This window comes from Acomys russatus, chromosome 14 (assembly GCF_903995435.1).
Source record: "Acomys russatus chromosome 14, mAcoRus1.1, whole genome shotgun sequence".
Lineage (NCBI taxonomy): Eukaryota > Metazoa > Chordata > Mammalia > Rodentia > Muridae > Acomys > Acomys russatus.
The window spans coordinates 57,222,909-57,242,106 of NC_067150.1; the positions used below are offsets into that span (position 1 = coordinate 57,222,909).

A 19,198-nucleotide genomic window follows, 5' to 3' on the forward strand; every position below is an offset into this window, starting at 1 on the left:
ACTCCAGCCCAGGGTTTCCAACATCCTCTTCTGGTTTCCTCAGGCAGCAGGCACACATTTGGTGCACAGATATGTATGTAGGCAAAATACCCATACATATAACAATAATAATAATGATGATGACAATGATGATGGTGTAGTTTTTAAAATTGCAACTGGAAAATAAATAAAATGGATGGAATTTTGTTGTTGTTTGTCTATAAATAAGTAGCTATACATATTTGTTTCTATATATAACTAGACCATACATACTGAGAAGCATGGTGAGTAATTCAGGGCGCCCATGTCATTTCTAGCTACTAGAACTAGGAAGTTAGTTCTTCCACGTGATGACTTATGTGCCAAGCGTGTTCATCCTCAGCCTTTCCTCTTCTGCTGCCCTTGGCTCTTCTCTAACGTTTCTGCATTATTTTATTATGACGTGTGTAGCATCACAGCTGTATGATTTATATATGCAATGTAGAATTTGATTCAATTTTAAATAATGGATTATTTTGAAACCCCTTATAGATTCTCAAAGGCCACTAAGACCATGTTTGTTGGGTTGTTTTGAGATGCGATTTCATAGCCCAAGGTAGCCAAGATTCCTGATGCTGCAGTTTTCACCTCCTACGTTTTGGGGTTATAGGTATGCGCCACCACAGCTGCTTCTCAATTTTTGCTTCTGGTGTTCTTCCTAGTTTGATAATGTTGGCTTGGTCTAGTTTGATTTGGCTTGGTTGAGATAGCGTTTTTTACATTGTCACCACAACTGGTTTGGAACTGACTGTGTGAGCCAGTCTGGACTTGAGCTCGTGGTGGTCCTTCTGCCTCAGCCTCCTAAGAGCTAGGATTATAGGTGAGCACCATAATATCTGGCTCATAATGTTGTGAGTTTCAAATTTTTCAGGGTGATAACTATCTTATCCTAATTATGAAAAACACACCTCGTATCTCACAAATCTGAGACATAGGTTAAGACATACCTAATCCAACTCAGCAGTTGCTTGAGTGGGCCTGGGGAAGTGACCAGGCCAATTTCCAATATATCTTCTATAAGTCCTTCCAAATAAAGCCACCAGAAGAGGCCATTCCTCTCTTTTCTAATATGCATCCACACATCTGTAATCTAGCAATACGGGAGACTGAGGTAGAAGGGTCACTTGAGCCCAACAGTTTCACATGTACATGCTCCCTATACATATTTTAAACTAATACAAATTAATCTTTGTAAGAGAAATAAGTCATTGGGCTTGTACACCAAATGCTTTATTTGCCCTCTGACCTCTTGCTGGTCCCCGTAAGTAATGTTTTTAAACAGTAATTTTGATGACTTATGGTAAATCCCCCCACTTGACCAGGCATTTGGTTCAGTTGCTGAGCTCTCAGCATGTCAGCGCTCGGAGCCGCAGCTCACTCAGGGAGCTGCGCGTGTGTCTGCAGCCCCACTCTCCTGCGTGTGTGTCTGCAGCCCCGCTCTCCTGCGCGTGTGTCTGCAGCCCCGCTCTCCTGCGCGTGTGTCTGCAGCCCCGCTCTCCTGCGCGTGTGTCTGCAGCCCCGCTCTCCTGCGCGTGTGTCTGCAGCCCCGCTCTCCTGCGCGTGTGTCTGCAGCCCCGCTCTCCTGCGCGTGTGTCTGCAGCCCCGCTCTCCTGTGCGTGTGTCTGCAGCCCCGCTCTCCTCCCACACTCATTCTGCTACTGCTTGTGCCAGTTGTGGGAGATTATCTACCTGAAGGAAGCAGACAGAATAGAGATAAGAATGACAAATTCGGGATATTTGGGTGAAGTATCCTAATTACTTCTACAAGGATTAAGTAAATAAGAGAGACATCTTTTTGTTACTTATTATAGCTGCCCAAAACTCCATTGAAAAAGTTTGGAACGTAAGCCTGTTCCAGTAGGAATTTTGTGCAATTCTTATTAAAATAGTTACATTATAGTATCACTTTTCAGATAGTTTGTTTGTTTGTTTCAAGACAGGGTTTCTCTGTGTAGCCCTGGCTGTCCTCTGGGCTCACTTTGTAGATTCGGCTAGCCTTGAACTCACAGAGATCCACCTGCCTCTGCCTCCCCTGAGTACTGGAATAAAGGTGTGCGCCACATCCAGCTACTTTTCAGATCTTGAGACATAAGTGGCCTAAAATAGCCAAAGAATTTTTGGATTCTCTAGCATCGAATGAGTAAAAAACTAACATTAACATTTCAGAAACAAATCTTCAGAAAAATTTTAATATCTTAGCTAACTGCTGGGCTCAAGGGACCCTCCTATTCTAGCCTCCAGAACACCTGGGACTACAGGTGCTCATGACTGTACCTGTCACCTTAGTCTTTACATGCATGTGTTTTCATTAAAATTTTTCTGATTTAAAGACGAAGATTTGTTTTAGCAGGTTAAACTTCAACAGGTTGATAGTCTTTTTTTTGGGGGGGGGTGTTGTTGTTGTTTTGTTTTTCGAGACAGGGTCTCTCTTTGTAGCCTTGGCTGTCCTGGACTTGCTTTGAAGACCCGGCTGGCCTTGAACTCACAGCGATCTGCCTGCCTCTGCCTCCCAAGTGCTGGGATTAAAGAAGTTGATAGTCTTTAAACTGTATTATTTTGTATGGATTTGAGAGTAAAATACAAATGGAATAAAAGTGTGTCCTAGCTTTTGGGGGAGGGGGGTTTCAAGACAGGGTTTCTCTGTGTATCCTTCGCTATCCTGGACTCCCTTTGTAGACCAGACTGGCCTGGAACTCACAGCAATCCACCTGCCTCTGCCTCCCTAGTGCTGGGATTAAAGGCGTGCGCCACCAAACCTGGCCATCCTAGCTAATTTTATATCAATTTGACACAAGCATCTGAGAGTAGAGAACTCCAGTTGAGAAAATGATTCTATAAGATATGGTTGTGGGCATGCCTTAGAGCATTTTTGTACTTAGTGATTGATGTGGGAAAGCCCAGTCCATTGTGGGCGGTGCCATCCTTAGGTAGGTGGCTCTGGGTTCTATAAGAAAGGCTGAACAAGCCGAGTGATGGCGCACACCTTTAATCCCAGCACTCAGGAGGCAGAGGCAGGTGGATTGCTGTGAGTTCCAGGCCAGCCTGGTCTACAAAGGGAGTCCAGGACAGCCAGGGCAACACAGAGAAACCCTGACTTGGCTTCCTTCAGTGGACTGTGATTCAGGATACTAAGCCAAATAAACCCTTTCCTCCCCAAGTTACTTTTGCTTGGGGTGTTTCATCACAGCAATGGTTCAGTAAGTTGACAAGGAGGTTCAGTAAGTTGAATGTTGTCGTTTAAAACAATTAAAATACTGAAAAACTGAAAGCAAGATTAATAATCCTAGACCATAAGTTTCCCATCTGTGTGCTGCTTCATCAAGTTCCCTGTTCTAAGGGTCTGCTGCAGTGACGCATTGTTAGCAGCAGCGCAGCCACTGGGCCACTGGTTCTAAGCCCCACTCCCTCTCCCTCTCTCAAAACTTCTGGTATTTCCACAGCACTGTATTTCAGAGCATTTAGCTGTTGGGATAGCATCATTATCATCAGATAACTAAACCAACCAGAGATCACATCAGTTTATAAGTATCTTTTTTTTTTTTTTTTTTTTTAGAATTTAGGGTTTTAAGGGTGACCATTCTTTATAAAGAAAACTATTAAGAAAGAGTGGAGTCATGTGTGAGATTAGGATCTAAAGTTAGCATAAAGGGTGAAAAGTACAGACAATGAAAATTAGTCTTGGAAACCTTTTTTAGTTTTTCGAGATAGGGTTTCTGTAGCCTTTGCTGTCCTGGACTTGCTTTATAGACCAGGCTGGCCTTGAACTCCCAGAGATCTGCCTGCCTCTGCCTCAGGAGTGCTGGGATTACAGGCGTGCACTCCCACACCCAGGGGTCCTGGAAGTCTTAAATCTCCATTAGAGTCTATTCTGACTGAGTTTGTGTTGTGATCACGCTCTGTGGATGCATAATGCATCGATGCACAGTTTTATTCACTGCATACTCTGCAGCGGTACAAAGTTTCTATAGCAGCAGCCACATGTGCAAAGCACGTTGTCGTAGTAGTGTTTTATCTTTGTGAACTTCCCCCCAGCATGTGTGATTAAGTTTGTTCTTATCCTTTTCCATATCACACACATCCTTTATTGTACAAACTCTTTCTGTCTTTCTATCTTTCTTTCTTTTTTGAGGCAGGGTCTCACTGTATTACTCTTCTCAGATTGTTCCATGCTGGCAGAGCATGGTGTGTCTTTCCTTCATTTTTTTCTCCCTTGCTCTGTAGGAAGATATATCGTAGTGCCTGTCATCCAGTGAGTACTTCAGAAAACTTGGGGAAAGAGGAGGCAGGTGAGCAGTGTTTATGTGGTGTGGTCGTCATTGTTTTGACTGCAAGTAGTTTAACTATTTAAGTTATGTTAGACTTACTAGAGGACTGAAGGGACATGCCAGAAAGTTAAGAAAGAGAAAATACCCATCTCATGACAGATTGGAGCAGAGATCTTGGGAAACCTCTGGCTGGCTGGCTGACTCTTCTTGTTTCTCACACTCTTTATCTGATTTTTTCTCCACCTTTCACTTCAGTTTCTGCTTACCTTACTTTATCCTACCCACACACACATTATCAGCCTTTCCCATTTCTTCTAACATTTGGTGTAAGATGCCATCTTGGCAGCCAGAACTACTTGTAAATTTAAGACCATCAGGGGTTGGCTAGAGTCTTTGTCCCAGCTTCAACTGATTGGCTGATCGAGTTTGGGTTAGTTATCTGATAGCTTTTTCAGGGGTTGTGGAATCCTGTAGTCCTCACCACTCAGCAAAGAACAAATTTTCTAAGATTAGAATTTAAGAACTGGGTTATGGAGAGGTGGCTCAGAGATTAAAAGCACTGGCTGCTCTTCCAGAGGTCCTGAGTTCAATTCCCAGAAACCACATGGCGGCTCACAACCATCTATAATGAGATCTGATGACCTCTTCTGGCTTGCAGGTGTACATGCAGACAGAGCACTGTATACATAATAAATAAAAAATAAAATTAAAAAAAAAAGAGAGAATTTAAGAACTGGCAGAAAGCCAGGCAGGGTGGCACACGCCTATAATCCCAGCGCTCGGGAGGCAGAGGCAGGTAGACCTCTCTGAGTTTGAGGCCAGCCTGGTTTACACAGTGAGTCCAGGACAGCCAGGGCTACACAGAGAAAGAATTGAAGCATTAGAAAGGTTGAAAAGCACTGCTCCAAGAGTACTCATGATGCCCTATGCAATGCCCAAAGGGTGGCTTTGAGAACAAGGAAGAAAACACAGGCTAGCTTAAGAAAGAGGTTAAGACAAAACGATACCAACACGTATAACTTAGTGTTAAAGAGCAGAAAATGTCGCTAGAATCTTAACTACTATGCTAATTTGAAAAATGAGCCCCCACTAGCAAGCTCACTCTTCTAAAACTTTGCCTGTGTAAGCACAGTAACAATTTTCTGGAACTAACCACAACCCTCTAGTACAGTCACCTTACACATAAGTTAGCTGGGCTCATTTCCAGAACTTTACCTTCTGTTTTGAATGTAAAAGATAAATTCCAAGTAACAAACACTGCCTTCACACTGAGCAAATGCCTCCAGTCTGGTCTGCACTTTGCAAAAACAACACACTCTAAGGGTGTCAGTACACTGTGTCACTGTGAGATATGTACGGGTCAAACAAATTCACAACACTCTACTGTAATTGAAAAAACTAACAAATGAAATGTGTAAAATATAAATGGCTTTTTTTCTTGAAAGAGAAAATTTTTCCGAACTTTTACAAGTAAAGGAAATTATAAAATTGAGTGGGTTTTTTAATTTCTCTCTTTTTTTTTTATCTTTCTCTTTCATAAACAATTTTAAAACATTTAAATTTAATTCTCTTTTTACTTCTTAATTTATATGTATGTGCCATGATGCTTGTCTGGAGGACAGAGGACAGCTTTAGAGAACTGGTTCTGTCCATTCATTATGGGTTATGGAGACTGAACTCAGGAGTCAGGCTTGTACAGGAAGCACTTTCAACTTCTGAGTCCTCTTCTGTTCCGGAACCTCTCTTTTTTAAAATCCCCTTTGAGACCGAATTTCAATATGTAGCCCCCTGAGTCCTGCTATTTTAGGCATGTGCCACCAAGCCTAACTGAGTACTAAAGTGAAGAGAAGGGCCAACTGGGGCTGGCTCCAGAAGAGGAGCAAGTCTCTTACAGCATTGTACATAATTGTATAGTAGAGTTAATGAGTAAGATCTCGGTGTAAAAATAATCTCTCAGCGTGTTCAATATTTGTAATGTTGTGACATGATTTAGTTACCTACAGTTCCCTACACAGCTCATACCTGACAGTTGCTCAATATAATTACACATCTCCAAACCCTCAAGATGTTTTAATTTTATGATTTTTACACTGGTCACAATCACAGCTATCCTAGGCCTCCAGACTGACAACCCATATGTCATATACAATCGCAGAATTCATCCTGTTCCCACCGTTAGGTCTCAGATATCAGTTATTTATTTTGACCAACTTACAGTTAAAGGGTAATGCCATGTTGTTTATTCCTGGAATTACAGATGGAAATTTGTACTAGCACTGATTTTTTAAATCCAGATTATTCCACATATACAGCTGTTTTGCTGGCATGTACACCATCATGTGCATGCAGTGCCTTTGGAGTCAGGAAGAGGGCAATGGACCCCCTAGGATTGGAGTCACAGGTTTGGAGCCATCTGACATAGATGTTGGGAACTGAATTGGAGTCCTCGAAAGTATGACACCGTCAGAGACAGACAGACAGACAGACAGACAGACACACACACACACACACACACACACACACACACACACACACACAATTAAAAGAAAGAAAACATTTTTTAAAAATTGTCTGGGCATAGTGGTGCATACCTTTAATCCCAGTACTAGGGAGGCAGAGACTGGTAGATTTCTGTGAGTTCAAGGCTGGTCTGCTCTACATAGCAAGTTCCAGAATGTCTCAAAAAACCAAACCAACCAAACAAACAAAAATAACAAATAAAACCTTAATTACAGCGGGGGTGGGGGGGGAGAGAGAGAATGAGAGAATGCTTTTATGTAATATATATATACATGTGCACCAGGTCGTCACCTTATCCCTTGAGGGCATTTTACTGAACCCTGAGCGGATGGCAGGCCCCCAGCAATCCTCTCTCTTTCCTTCACATGGCTGTGGTTACTGTGAGTTTGAGGTCAGCCTGGGCTTCAAAGTGAATTTGCCATTAGTATAGGTTACAGCGAAACCACCACCACCACCACCACCTACCAAAAGGAAGAAAATTTAAAACTACATTATCTCTTATGTCTCATAAACACCAAGCTGGGCACACGACATCATTCTTAGGCTTCCACAGCAAGTACTCTCTCTCACCTGGTTTGTTTTTGAGACAAAACTGTAGCCTACCTTGGACTTACAGCAGTCCTCGTGTCTCCACCTGTGAATAGGTGGAGCTGTAGGTATGAGTCACCATTCCTAGACTGAAGTCTTAATATAAGCACAACTGTTATATTATTGTAGATAGAATTTGCTTCACAGTTAGGCAATTTAGTTTTGGGGTCCTTTTGTTTGTTTCTGTCTTTATTTTTAAGAATTGGAGGCTAAATATTAGGTAATGATATGAGCAAATTACCAAAAGTTTCAGGTGCTTCTGTTTCAGTTCTCAGCCTGATGTACGTTTAAAATATCTCAGCTTAGAGTAGTTACTGTTCATAGTGCATTACAGAGTCTTTTAGGTAGCAGCAGCTTGGATGACAAATAAAGAATGTTGGTACTGTAGTTTTCACCCAAATTAAGTTTATGATAATTAGCTGTGGTATTGTAACCTTACTTCCTGTGGTATACAACTTGGTATATGTGTGAGACATATGGCTTACAAGGTTTACAAGCAAGTGCTATTGCTAAGTAGAAAGGCTATTTCTGGAAGCATACGCAGAGTGATGTGATATATAATCTTGCACTTTGGGTTTGTTGAGGATTTAACCTATGATTAAACTGTTGTATTCCTTTGGCTGATTTAATGAGGGATCTCACTTTTGAGTGCATTATTTCCAGAGCAGATAAAAGATTATAAAGCTAGCCTGATGTGATGGTTTTAAGCCTGGCATCCCAGTACTAGAGACAGAAATAGGATTATTTCAAGTTCACAGTCGCCCTGAACCAGAGTGTTTTCTTTAGCCTAGATGTCAGTGAAACCCTACACCCCTCAGAGAGAGATTAGAAACTACCTTAGTTTCTGATGTACCATAATCCAAGAATCCAGTGCACATTTACTTTGCTCAGCTTTGCCATCCTGTTTCTCTAACAATTATTACCAAGAAGTGCCTTGTTTACAATTTATATACCTTGTGTTACCCCGGGGTTTATTAAAGAATTCCACATGGGAGGCAGAGCCAGGCAGATCACTGTGAGTTCAAGGCCAGCCTGGTCTACAAAGCGAGTGTAGGACAGCAAAGGTTACACAGAGAAACTCTGTCTCGAAAAAACCAAAAGAAAAGAAGAAGAAGGAGGAGGATGAAAGAAAGAAAGAAAGCTGTTCTCATCCCTAGAAAGCCTTTAAAATAACCCTAAAATTATTTCCTTTAAAAGGTATTGTGTCCAAAATGGACATGGCGATGCACCTGCAGTACCCGCAGTCAGGAGGTTAAGGCAGGGAGGTAGCAAGTTTGAGGCCAATCTGAATTTTGTATAGTGAAACTCAGTCTCACATGAGTAGACAAATAAAGTTGTTCTGATCTGCAAGAACTGTGGAGAAACCTGTTTGTTTCCTGAGTCCTGGTAATGTATTAGTCATAAAACAAAGCAATGCCTTATATTTCTTGTATCCAGGTGCAGTTTCTAGTTGGGGCTGCCCAGCACTTAAAGAGAAGCACTGTTTGCTTCTCCTCCACTCTTAGAATTTTTAATACAAAACCTGTTTCCGTTTTGAGTTTGTTGTTGTTGGGTTTTTTGGTTGGTTGGTTGGTTGGTTGGTTGGTTTGGTTTGTTTTTTTTTGGGGGGGGGTTGGTTGGTTGGTTTTTTGAGACGATTTTCTCTGTGTAGCTTTGGCTGTCCTGGACTCACTTTGTAGACCAGGCTGGCCTCGAATTTACAGAGATCCACCTGCCTCTGCCTTCCAAATGCTGGGATTAACTGCATGCACCGCCATGACCAGCCTGTATTGAGTTTTAAGGATGTTTCAGATGAACATTACTCTAATTGCATACCACTGGTAGCTTACTTTTTTTTTTATTCACTTTACATCCTGATTGCAGCCCCTGCTCCCTCTTCTCCCAGTGCTCCCATGGCTACCAACCTGCCCTGGCATATAAAGTGCAGCAGACCTAAGTAGCTTACATTTTAATTGTTGCTCCACATGGAATCTAAGTTTAATTCATATTAATTTAGGGGCTTTACAAAGATGAATTTAGAAGATAGCTAGAAGGAAATTATAATCATAATTTAGATTTAAAGAGGAACTAATTTATATACTTTTGTGTTGCAAAGATTTTTTTTTTTTTAAAGCCAATTTACAGATACTAGATACAAATACAACACTCAAGACTCTTGACTTGAGCTCTTTGTGCACCATCTTGGAACTAGTACTTTCCTAGAAATACTATGAAACTACGCAGTGGTCTAGAGATGGTCCCAAACAGCCCCAAATTCACCAAGGCCTTCTGAAGTCTTCCATGCAGCAAACAGGAACTTCTCATTCTGTGAACTTCCTAGGCAGAGTTTATTATTGACGGTATAATTATAAATTATAATCATTACCCAAGAGTGTTTTTGTGTGTTGTTAGTAAGTATGAAAACTTGTGTGAATTTACACAATGAGAAAAGAAACTATTTCAAGTGTATGCTTAAAAGACAAACCAAATAAAAGTATAGTTTTTTCTTTTTTTCCAGAGTTTGATTAACAAACCAGAGCTCCATTGATTAATATTAAAGCTCAGAACAGTCTTAAGACCAGAGTAGCATAGCAACAGGAAGAAATCGTAAGAATCTTTTATTTATTTTGTGTATGCTTAAATCACCTTCTTCGACCAAAAAATACATTTTTAGGTCCTCATAACTTAAGCTTCTGTATCTTTAGGCTTTTCCCCCCTATTTACCTTAAGACACAGATGAGAGCGCTGGGAGCAGTCACTGTGCTTTAGCTAAAGGAGCAGTACAGGGCTACATCTGAGGCCTGCTTATCCTTAACATGAGGCCTCTGAATAAGGCAGGCCTGTTTGCCCTTAAGATAAGAGATCTAGCAGTTAATTTTCACTACCTAATGAACTGACTAAGGAGCTTACAATTGCCTGTTCTCTAGCCGTCAATGTGATCAGAGGCCTGAGATGGATACAACTTAATCTAAATGAATCTATGTATCAGTAAAACTGACAAGGATGACTAGTCAGTCCATAGTCCTCTACATTGACAGTTGGTCCAGGCTCCTGTGATTTTGGTGGCAACAGGAAGGAGACCATCTGGCCGTCAGGCACAGAAGAGGAGAGGCTTTTTCTGTGGAAGGAGAACATGGGAGAGACTGACCTCACTTTATTTTCAGCAGCATAAGATAATGACTCTCAGACCGTCTAGTTTGTCCATAGTTGAGGCTTGGCCTTAGCAGTGGGCAGAGCATCGCGGGCGATCTCGCCCAGTGGTTAGAGTGCCACAGTCCAAGGTTGAAGTCATCTGTTATTATTCACAAATCTTCTCGGAGACCCTGGGCAGTTCCTGATAGTGGTTGGGAGTCTCTGTCTCTCATAATAAGCTTAAATATATTTAATGCCATATTCAGCAGGTCTCTGAGAAGCTGAAGGGATTGTATATTGGAGTTAATCTTTGTCTGTCTTTGGAGTTACCTGCTCTAAACTACAGCTTGTAAACATAAAACAATTTTATGTTGTTATTTTCTATTTACCTTTGAACACATGTATAGGAGTCTAAATAAAGCTTAATCCTGAAATAAAAAAGAAAGAAACAAACAAAGAAAGAAAGAAAACTTGTGTGGCAAGGAAATGCCTACATTTCATGTTAAAAGTTGTTTGAAAACAAGCAACATGGCCTGGAGAGGTGGCTCAGTGGTTAAGAGCACTGACTGCTCTTCCAGAGGTCCTGAGTTCAATTCCCAGCAACCACATGGTAGCTCACAACTATCTGTAATGTGTTCTGATGCTTTCTTCTGGCCTGCAGGTATAATGCAGGCAGGGTATTGTACATATAATAAATAAATCTTGAAAAAAAGAAAAAGAAAAAAGAAAACAACTTATTATGTTTTGGTTTCTCTGTGTAACCTTGGCTGTCCTGGGCTCACTTTGTCACTTTGTAGACCAGGCTGGCCTTGAACTCACAGAGATCTGCCTGCCTTTGCCTCCCCAAGTGCTGGGATTAAAGGTATGCATGCTCAGTTTATTACTCTTATTTTTAGCTAAGTAGACCTGATTTGGAGCCTGTGTTAAAAAAGAGGATAGTGCACCTACACCTGGACTTCAGCCAGGTAAAGGAACAATATATTTATTAAGTATGGTGAGCTCCTTTTTTTTTTTTTTTTTTTTTAAATAAAGCGTGTAGCTGTACATCTAGAGATGTCGTTTAGTGATAGACCACTTACCTAAGGGTCAGCCCTCAGCACTTTAAAAAAAAAAGGTGTTAGAAGGATGGAAAGTCCAGCTTCGGTGTGATACTCCACAGACCTCAGACACCGTGTTCCTTTGGCTGCTGCGTTTCTTCCTGTTGGCACATTCTGCCCTCAAGTGCGCAGTGTCCTCGTTGGCTTCTGGAGCACAGTAAGGAGTGCCTTCCACTGGAGTCAACTCTCTGAACCACCCCACCCAAACCACTTCTGCTTCCGTCTCATTGACCATTCCTATAATCAGTTGTAACTGTGGGTTGCTTTTTGCAATGGTCAGGAGTTCTAGGGACTGGAGAGATAGCTCAGTTGGTGAATTAAGACCAGAAGTTCAACACTCCACCCAGTACTCATGAAAACCAGGCACAGTGGGGCACGCTTGTAATCTCAGTGCTGGCTGGGAAGTTAAAAACAGGAGCAACACCTGAGATTGACTCTGGCCTGCACACAAAGGTACATGCACGGATACACACATCTGCACTGCACACATACGCATACACATCAAAAACATCATTTAGCAAATAGGGAGAAAGAAACAGTGAGTGTTGGCCAGACAACTAATAGACCCTACTGTGACTAGCTTTGAGGAATATAATACTGATGTTAGGAAAATAAAATTTTAGAGACATTTAAAAATATTAAATTGAGCATAAGTTTAAAATACCCTACACTCTATCATGTATTTGAAAGATAAAAGCAATTAACCTCTTGGATAGAATGTTCTGTGTTGAATAAAACAATTGTTACATTTTGTATGTTTAAAATTAACTGAAAAATGACTTTGGAACAACAGGGGCAGGGAGACAATTCAGTGTAAATCCTGTTTCTGTTTGGAGACAGAATAAAAATTAACTCCAGAATCAAGAGCCTAGTACTTTATTAGATGATACAGACCAACCATGAACATAATTGAAACATTCAACTTGTTTAGGGTCTAAAAGGAGCAAGGTCGATTGATGCAGTACATGAAATAGCTAAGCATATGTCCTTCGTGGAGGTGAATCACATGACTCCATATATGTAAGGCCTTCCCTGGGGAACAGGATGGCTTGATGTGCATTGCTTCTGCCTGTGTTTCATCCATGTGCATTAGAAACGAAGTGGCTGAACAAACCAGACAGCTCCTGCTTTTCCACAGGACCAGAGTTCAGTTCCCAGCACCCCAATCTCATAACCACCTGTTACTGCAGCTCCAAAGGATCTGTGTCCTCTTCTAGCTTCCATAGGCTGCACGTATGGCACATACACACCTACATATGAATAAAAATATTTTATTTTTTGGTTCTGAGCATAGTCTTTAACAGCTGAGCCATCTCTCCAGCCCCCAAAATAATTCTTTGTTTGTTTTGCTTTGTTTTTTGAGACTGGGTTTGTCTGTGTAGCCTTGGCTCTCCTAGACTCGCTTTGTAGACCAGGCTGGCCTCGAACTCACAGCAATCCGCCTGCCTCTGCCTCAAGTGCTGGGATTAAAGACGTGTGCCACCATGCCCGGCTCCCAAAATAATAATTAAAAGAAAAAAAAAAAAAAGATGGATGCCAGGCATTGTGGCACACGCCTGTAGTTCCAGCACCCAAGAGGCAGAGGGAGGCTAGACTCGAGGACAGCCTAGTCTTCAGAATGATTTCCAGGATAGCCAGAGCAACACAGATAAACCCTTTCTCACAAAAACCTAAATAAATAAATAGATGGATAAAATTGCATTTTCTTACACTTGGTAGAAGAGGCAGTAGTAATCGGCAGGATGCGTGACTGTAGGCTGATATCCACGTGTGTGACTGTAGACTGATATCCACGTGTGTGAGGTGGAAAGGTTGCTGCAGATAAGGTGAGATCATTTTTTAAAATGTTTCACAGCTTTCTAAGTACCTACTGCTCTCATGGTATCATTTTATAAGCATTTACTGAATATCTTGTTTTTACGATTCACTGTAAAGAGGAATTAATTCACAAGTAGCTATTTAGGTGAGAAAACCCAACTTTTTAGTTTCACATATGTATGAATTTCAAATTTGGGAAAACTGCACTTCTGAGATTTTAGTTTCCCCCTTTTCTTTCATAATTACCTAACAGCAACCAAATGCTAAGTGTCTACTGACTCCTAGCTGGAAAAAAATAAATAAATAAAGCCCTACAGAGATTCTGTACAAAAAGAAAGCCAGTTGTGCTGGCCTAGGGCCAGACTGCACTTCTTTGACCTAGCCTCTTTAATCTGAATTCTCCAGGGGGCAGCAGTTGCAAGCAACTGCTTTTGGCTGTAGCAGTAAGCCCTGGGAATGCTAATGAAACCAGCTAATGTCACAAGGTTTGTTAGCCTGGGTTTGAGCTCAGTGAGGCTTCCTTTGAGCCTTTTATGATACTGCACTTTCGGGTGTCCTTTGGGAAGAATAGTTTACACTCTGAACCAATAATGGATCAGGGGCCATTTTCTTTTATGTAGTGGTGGAAATGCCTTTGGCACTCCAGTATTAAATAACTGCTTATTTGAACATACTGTGCAATGACTTAGCCTTTTCCATCATAATGGTGCCCATTGAAGCTATTATACTCAGTTTGACTTTTCCAGGAGGGACTGTGAAAGGAAATTGAAAAGATTACACTTTATATTACATTCATTGTTAGTGCAGTTGTCTTATGTTTTGGCTTTTATGTCTTCCACTTTGTACCCCATTTCCCCCTCTGCTTTCAGGTGAAGGCCTCCCACAGGTGTATTACTTTGGACCATGTGGCAAGTACAATGCTATGGTGCTGGAGCTCCTTGGCCCTAGCTTGGAGGACTTGTTTGACCTCTGTGACCGAACATTTACTTTGAAGACGGTGTTAATGATAGCCATCCAGTTGGTGAGTTGGTGTGCTGTCCCAGAGTACTAACAGATCCCTTGCCCACCTCCTTGCCGGCCTTTTGGTGATCTATTAGCTATAGTGACTTCTGGTGAGTTAGTCTTTATTGGCTGAATGATATTCTAGAAGGAGCTAGCAGACGTCTTAAAGGGACTGGTAGAACTCTGCTTTAGCTCATTCCTATGGATAATTTGGCCACAAAGCATCTTCACCAGTATATAATAATAAACCAGACAGGGCAGGAGAGACGGCTCAGTGCTTAAGAGCGCCACCTGCTCTTCCAGGGGTCCTGAGTTCAATTCCCAGCAACCACATGGTGGCTCACCACCATCTATAATGTGATCTGATGCCCTCCTTTGACCTGCAGGGGTACATGCAAGCAGAACACTGATACATAATAATAAAGAAAAAAAAAATAATGAACCAGACAATTAAGGTAAGTTCTTAGTCACACAGCATAGAGGGTTACAAAAGAGTTAACTGAGAGAAGCCAATGTATCTGCATTTGCTCTATTTTAAGTATTTGCACCTTGAATTCCTGTAACTGAAGTGGAAGAAGATAATTTACATTAAGGAAAAAGAGGACGAATAGGTGGAGTTGTGCAAATTCAAGAAATTGCTTCAACATTTTATTTATAGGTCTTAGGCACATAGCTATAAGCTTTTTTTATTATTATTAATTTATTCGGATTACAACTCAGTTGTTATCCCATCACTTGTATCCTCCCTCCCTCCCGCTTTCACCCTATTCCCCTCCCCTAGGACTAAGACCGAGGGGGACCTCCTCCCCCACAATATGGTCATAGGCTATCAAGTCTCGTCTTGGTCATAGCTATATGCTTTTATCAAGCCCTCCTTCTCTCACTGTTGAAAACTAGAAAAAAAAATTAGAGGTGCTATCCACTGTCCTTTTATTCAAACTCATGTGACTGAGATGTGTAATTCTCTGGCAGATTATATACTTTTGGGATGGCCAAAAAGCTTTGCAGCCAAATTACATACTAGCTCCAGCTTAAGCAGTTAGAACAGTCTCTTTGAGAAGTATTTTCGACCCTCGAGCAAAGTATTCAAATATCGGGGAGTTTGTTTTGAGGTATTATCTCACCAGCTAGGAGGGTTGTGTACCACCACCCCAGCACAGCCTTCAGGTACATCTTAATGCATTTGAAGTAGTGATGGCTCACCATCATTCCATAACAATTAGGGAACACTCCAAGTGTTTAAGCCTTCCTTTCTATGCTAAGTAGAAATGCCTTATAGATAGAATTATTTAATTAAATTTGACACAATGTTACAATTACTTATTTTAAGCTGCAGTCACTAGACTGCACCCTTGTTCTGCTGCTAGCTCGCTGTCTGATATCAGGCTGGCAGTAATTTCACATTTCTACATGCCAAGATTGGGGTTTGAGAGTCCTGAGCAACTGACATAAAGTGTGGGCAGGAGGTGAGGTGGTGGTAGTGGTGTCTGTCTCAGCGGCATGTTTGCAAGTTACAATATATAAGGTAAAAATATTACCATCTTTGCCAGACTGGACTGTCTCATTTTTTTCTCCTAATTTTAACAGTTTTTATATATTTATAACAAAAGTATTTGGGGGCAGGGAAGTGCTGAAGATAGACTCAGCAGTTAAGAGCAGTTACTGCTCTTGCAAAACCGGAATTTGGTTCCTAGCACCTATATCAAACAGCTAACAGTGCCTATAACTCCAGTTCCAGGGACTCTGACAGCCTCTGGCCTTGTGGGCACGTGTACACATTGGTACACGTATATATGCATAAATAAAATTATAAAGCAAACCTTAAAATGTAGTTTTAGCTTATAAGTCAGTAAGTTTTTTTGTTGTTACTTTATTTTTTTGAGACAAGGTCTTACTCTGTACCCCTGACTAGCCTGGAGCTTTCTCATATAGAACTGGGTGCCATTGAACCATCTGGGATTAAAGGCCTGCACCACCACACCCAGGGTGCAAACCAACTAAGAGATGAGTTTTAATCTTAGTTTCTGAAGCCTTATGCTGAGCCAGGAACAGCAGCATATCTATAGTGGCAGCTACTTAGGAGATCCAAATAAGAAGATTGTTTGAGTTCAAGAGCTCAAGGCTTAGCCTAAACAGAAGTGTAATACAGAACAATGGGAAGGGGAAATTGGAAGGGGGTGGGTGGCAGTGAGATGACTCAGCAGGTAAAGATGCTTGTCACCAAGTCTGACAACCTAAGTTTAGCCCTAAGGTCCACATGGTAGAAAGAACTGACTCCTACAGATTATCTTCTGACTACCATGCACATGTCAGTAAATGTACTTGCATACACCCGCACAAATAAATAAGCAAGCAGTTTTAATAAGAAATATTGTAGGCCAGGCATAATGGCCCATGTCTTTGATCCTAGCACTTAGGAGAGAGAGGCAGGCAGATCTCTGTGAGTTCTAGGAGAGTCAAGCTACATAGTGAAAACCTGTCTCAATAAAAGAGAAGTAGCCGGGCATGGTGGCGCACACCTTTAATCCCAGCACTCGGGAGGCAGAGGCAGGCGGATCGCTGTGAGTTCGAGGCCAGCCTGGTCTACAAAGTGAGTCCAGGATGGCCAAGGCTACACAGAGAAACCCTGTCTTGAAAAACAAACCAAAAAAAAAAAAGAGAGAGAGAAGTATTTTGGATTCCCCCCCCCCCCAACATGCTTATTTTCAAAGTATTTCCGTTATTTTCTTTCTTTCTTTCTTTCTTTTAGCTTTCTCGAATGGAGTATGTACATTCAAAGAATCTCATTTACCGAGATGTCAAACCAGAGAACTTCTTGATTGGCCGACAAGGCAACAAGAAAGAGCATGTAATACACATTATAGATTTTGGTCTGGCCAAGGAATACATTGATCCTGAAACCAAAAAACACATACCTTACAGAGAGCACAAAAGCTTAACTGGAACTGCGCGATACATGTCTATCAGCACACATCTGGGCAAAGGTGTGTGATGGGGCAGGTTATATGTGAACAGCTTTCTTTTCCAATAACACTTTATTTGCATTACAAACGTGTGCCATTTGTTACATCATAAGGTAAGTGATTTTTTTGTACTTGAGAGATTGAAATGGTAAGTTAGTGATATTCCAAAATACCTTAATACTGTGTTTTCTGACGCTTTATTCTTCAGCAGTTTAAGAACTTGAGTTAGGGACTAGAGAGATGGCTCAGTAGTTAAGAGCTCTGTCTGCTCTTCCAGAGGTCCTGAGTTCAATTCCCAGCAACCACATGGTGGCTCACAGCCATCTATAATGTGATCTGATGCCCTCTTCTGGCCTGCAGGTGTACATGACCACAAAACATTCATATACATAAAACAAATAAATAAATCTTTAAAAAAAAACAAAAGAACTTGAATTATTGCAACGTGATAGTAGTATCTGGGTGAGTTTAGTAATGAGACTTGTATTTACATGTGTGTGATGCTAATTATGAGCAGACAAAAGGAGAGCATTAGGCTAGTGCCTGTGTTAGTGAAGAGGTTGAGAGATGGCTCAGCAGTTAAGAGCACTCACTGGCTACCCTTCCAGAACTCACAGAGATACGCCTGCCTCTGCCTTCTTGAGTGCTGAGATTACAGGTGTGTGCCACCATGCCCAGCTGTAAAAAATTATTTCCTTGCTTCCTTCCTTTTTTTTTTCTTTCTCCCTCTTTCTTCCTCTCCTACCCCCTTTCTCTCCCTCTGTCTCTTCAAGACAGGGTTTCTCTATGTAGCTCTGACCAGGCTGGCCTTGATCTTAGAGATCTGCCTGCCTCTGCCTCCAAAATTCCAGCACTCAGTTTGAGTTTGAGTCTTGAGGCCAACGTGATCTACAGAGTGAATTCCAGAGCAGCCTGGGCCATGAAGAGAAAACCCTGCCTCAAATAAACACATTTAAGACATTGATAACATTGATTATTTTTAAATTTTAGAGCTCAAAAATGATTTTTCAAATGATCTAAAATGACTACTTTATTTTCATATTCACTGAACTGAAATAATAGAAATGGTGAGCCCAGACCTTGGTCTCCCACCTGACTTAGGTACCATGTTTTTTCTGTTCTGTGTTCCACAGCTATGTTTTTATCCTTCTCAGGACTTAAAAAGCTACTTTTTTTTTTTTTTTTTTTTTTTTTTTTAAGTGTTTGAAAATTCTTAAATCTATGGAGAGCTCGCCCTCTAGTGCTCACTGAGCTACACGTCAAGCATTTGCCTAGGGAATATACTTTATTATATATAGAGGCTTCCTTTTACATACAGTAAGCAGATATAAAGATGGAGGGGTGTGAAATGTGTGAGAAAGTCTCCTGCTGCTTTTTTTTTCTTTCTGCTTTGCTCACCTCACATACTCCGTTTTTGTCCTTGTTTCTTATGTTCTATTAACAAACTGTCTAATTGTTCTCAATCATGTGTAATATTTTATTGCAAATTTCAGACAGCTCATGTAGACCAAAGTGTCTGGAGAACTTGCTCTTTTGTTTCATTCTTTTAAAGACTTTTTTTTTCCTTTTAATCCTAGGGATTTTCAATCCATGATCTATTCATTCATTGCAGACCCTTCACCACAGAATTATCCTCCAGTCATGAGTGTCTCCTTTTTCTATTAGAAACTACCCTTTCAAAACCTTTCTTGGCAGGTGTAGTGGCCTATTCCTATAATAGTCTCAATATTTTATAAACAGGAGCCAGAAGGATCACTAAAAGTTCAAGGCTTGCCTGGGCTTCATAGTGAGTTCCAGGCCAGCCTGGGCTATCAAG

The 19,198-nt window shown here is 41.2% G+C and overlaps 1 protein-coding gene across 5 annotated transcripts in view; it reads left to right on the forward strand.

The window, feature by feature from the left end:
• The window catches only part of Csnk1g1 (casein kinase 1 gamma 1), a 116,496-nt gene that overhangs the window by 59,124 nt on the left and 38,174 nt on the right, over positions 1-19,198 (forward strand). For all 5 annotated transcript variants that reach the window (XM_051156662.1, XM_051156663.1, XM_051156664.1 and 2 more), the window contains 2 exons: positions 14,287-14,438; positions 17,169-17,403. In XM_051156662.1, coding sequence (XP_051012619.1) covers positions 14,287-14,438; positions 17,169-17,403 — 387 coding nt within the window. The remainder of the gene's footprint in view (positions 1-14,286; positions 14,439-17,168; positions 17,404-19,198) is intronic.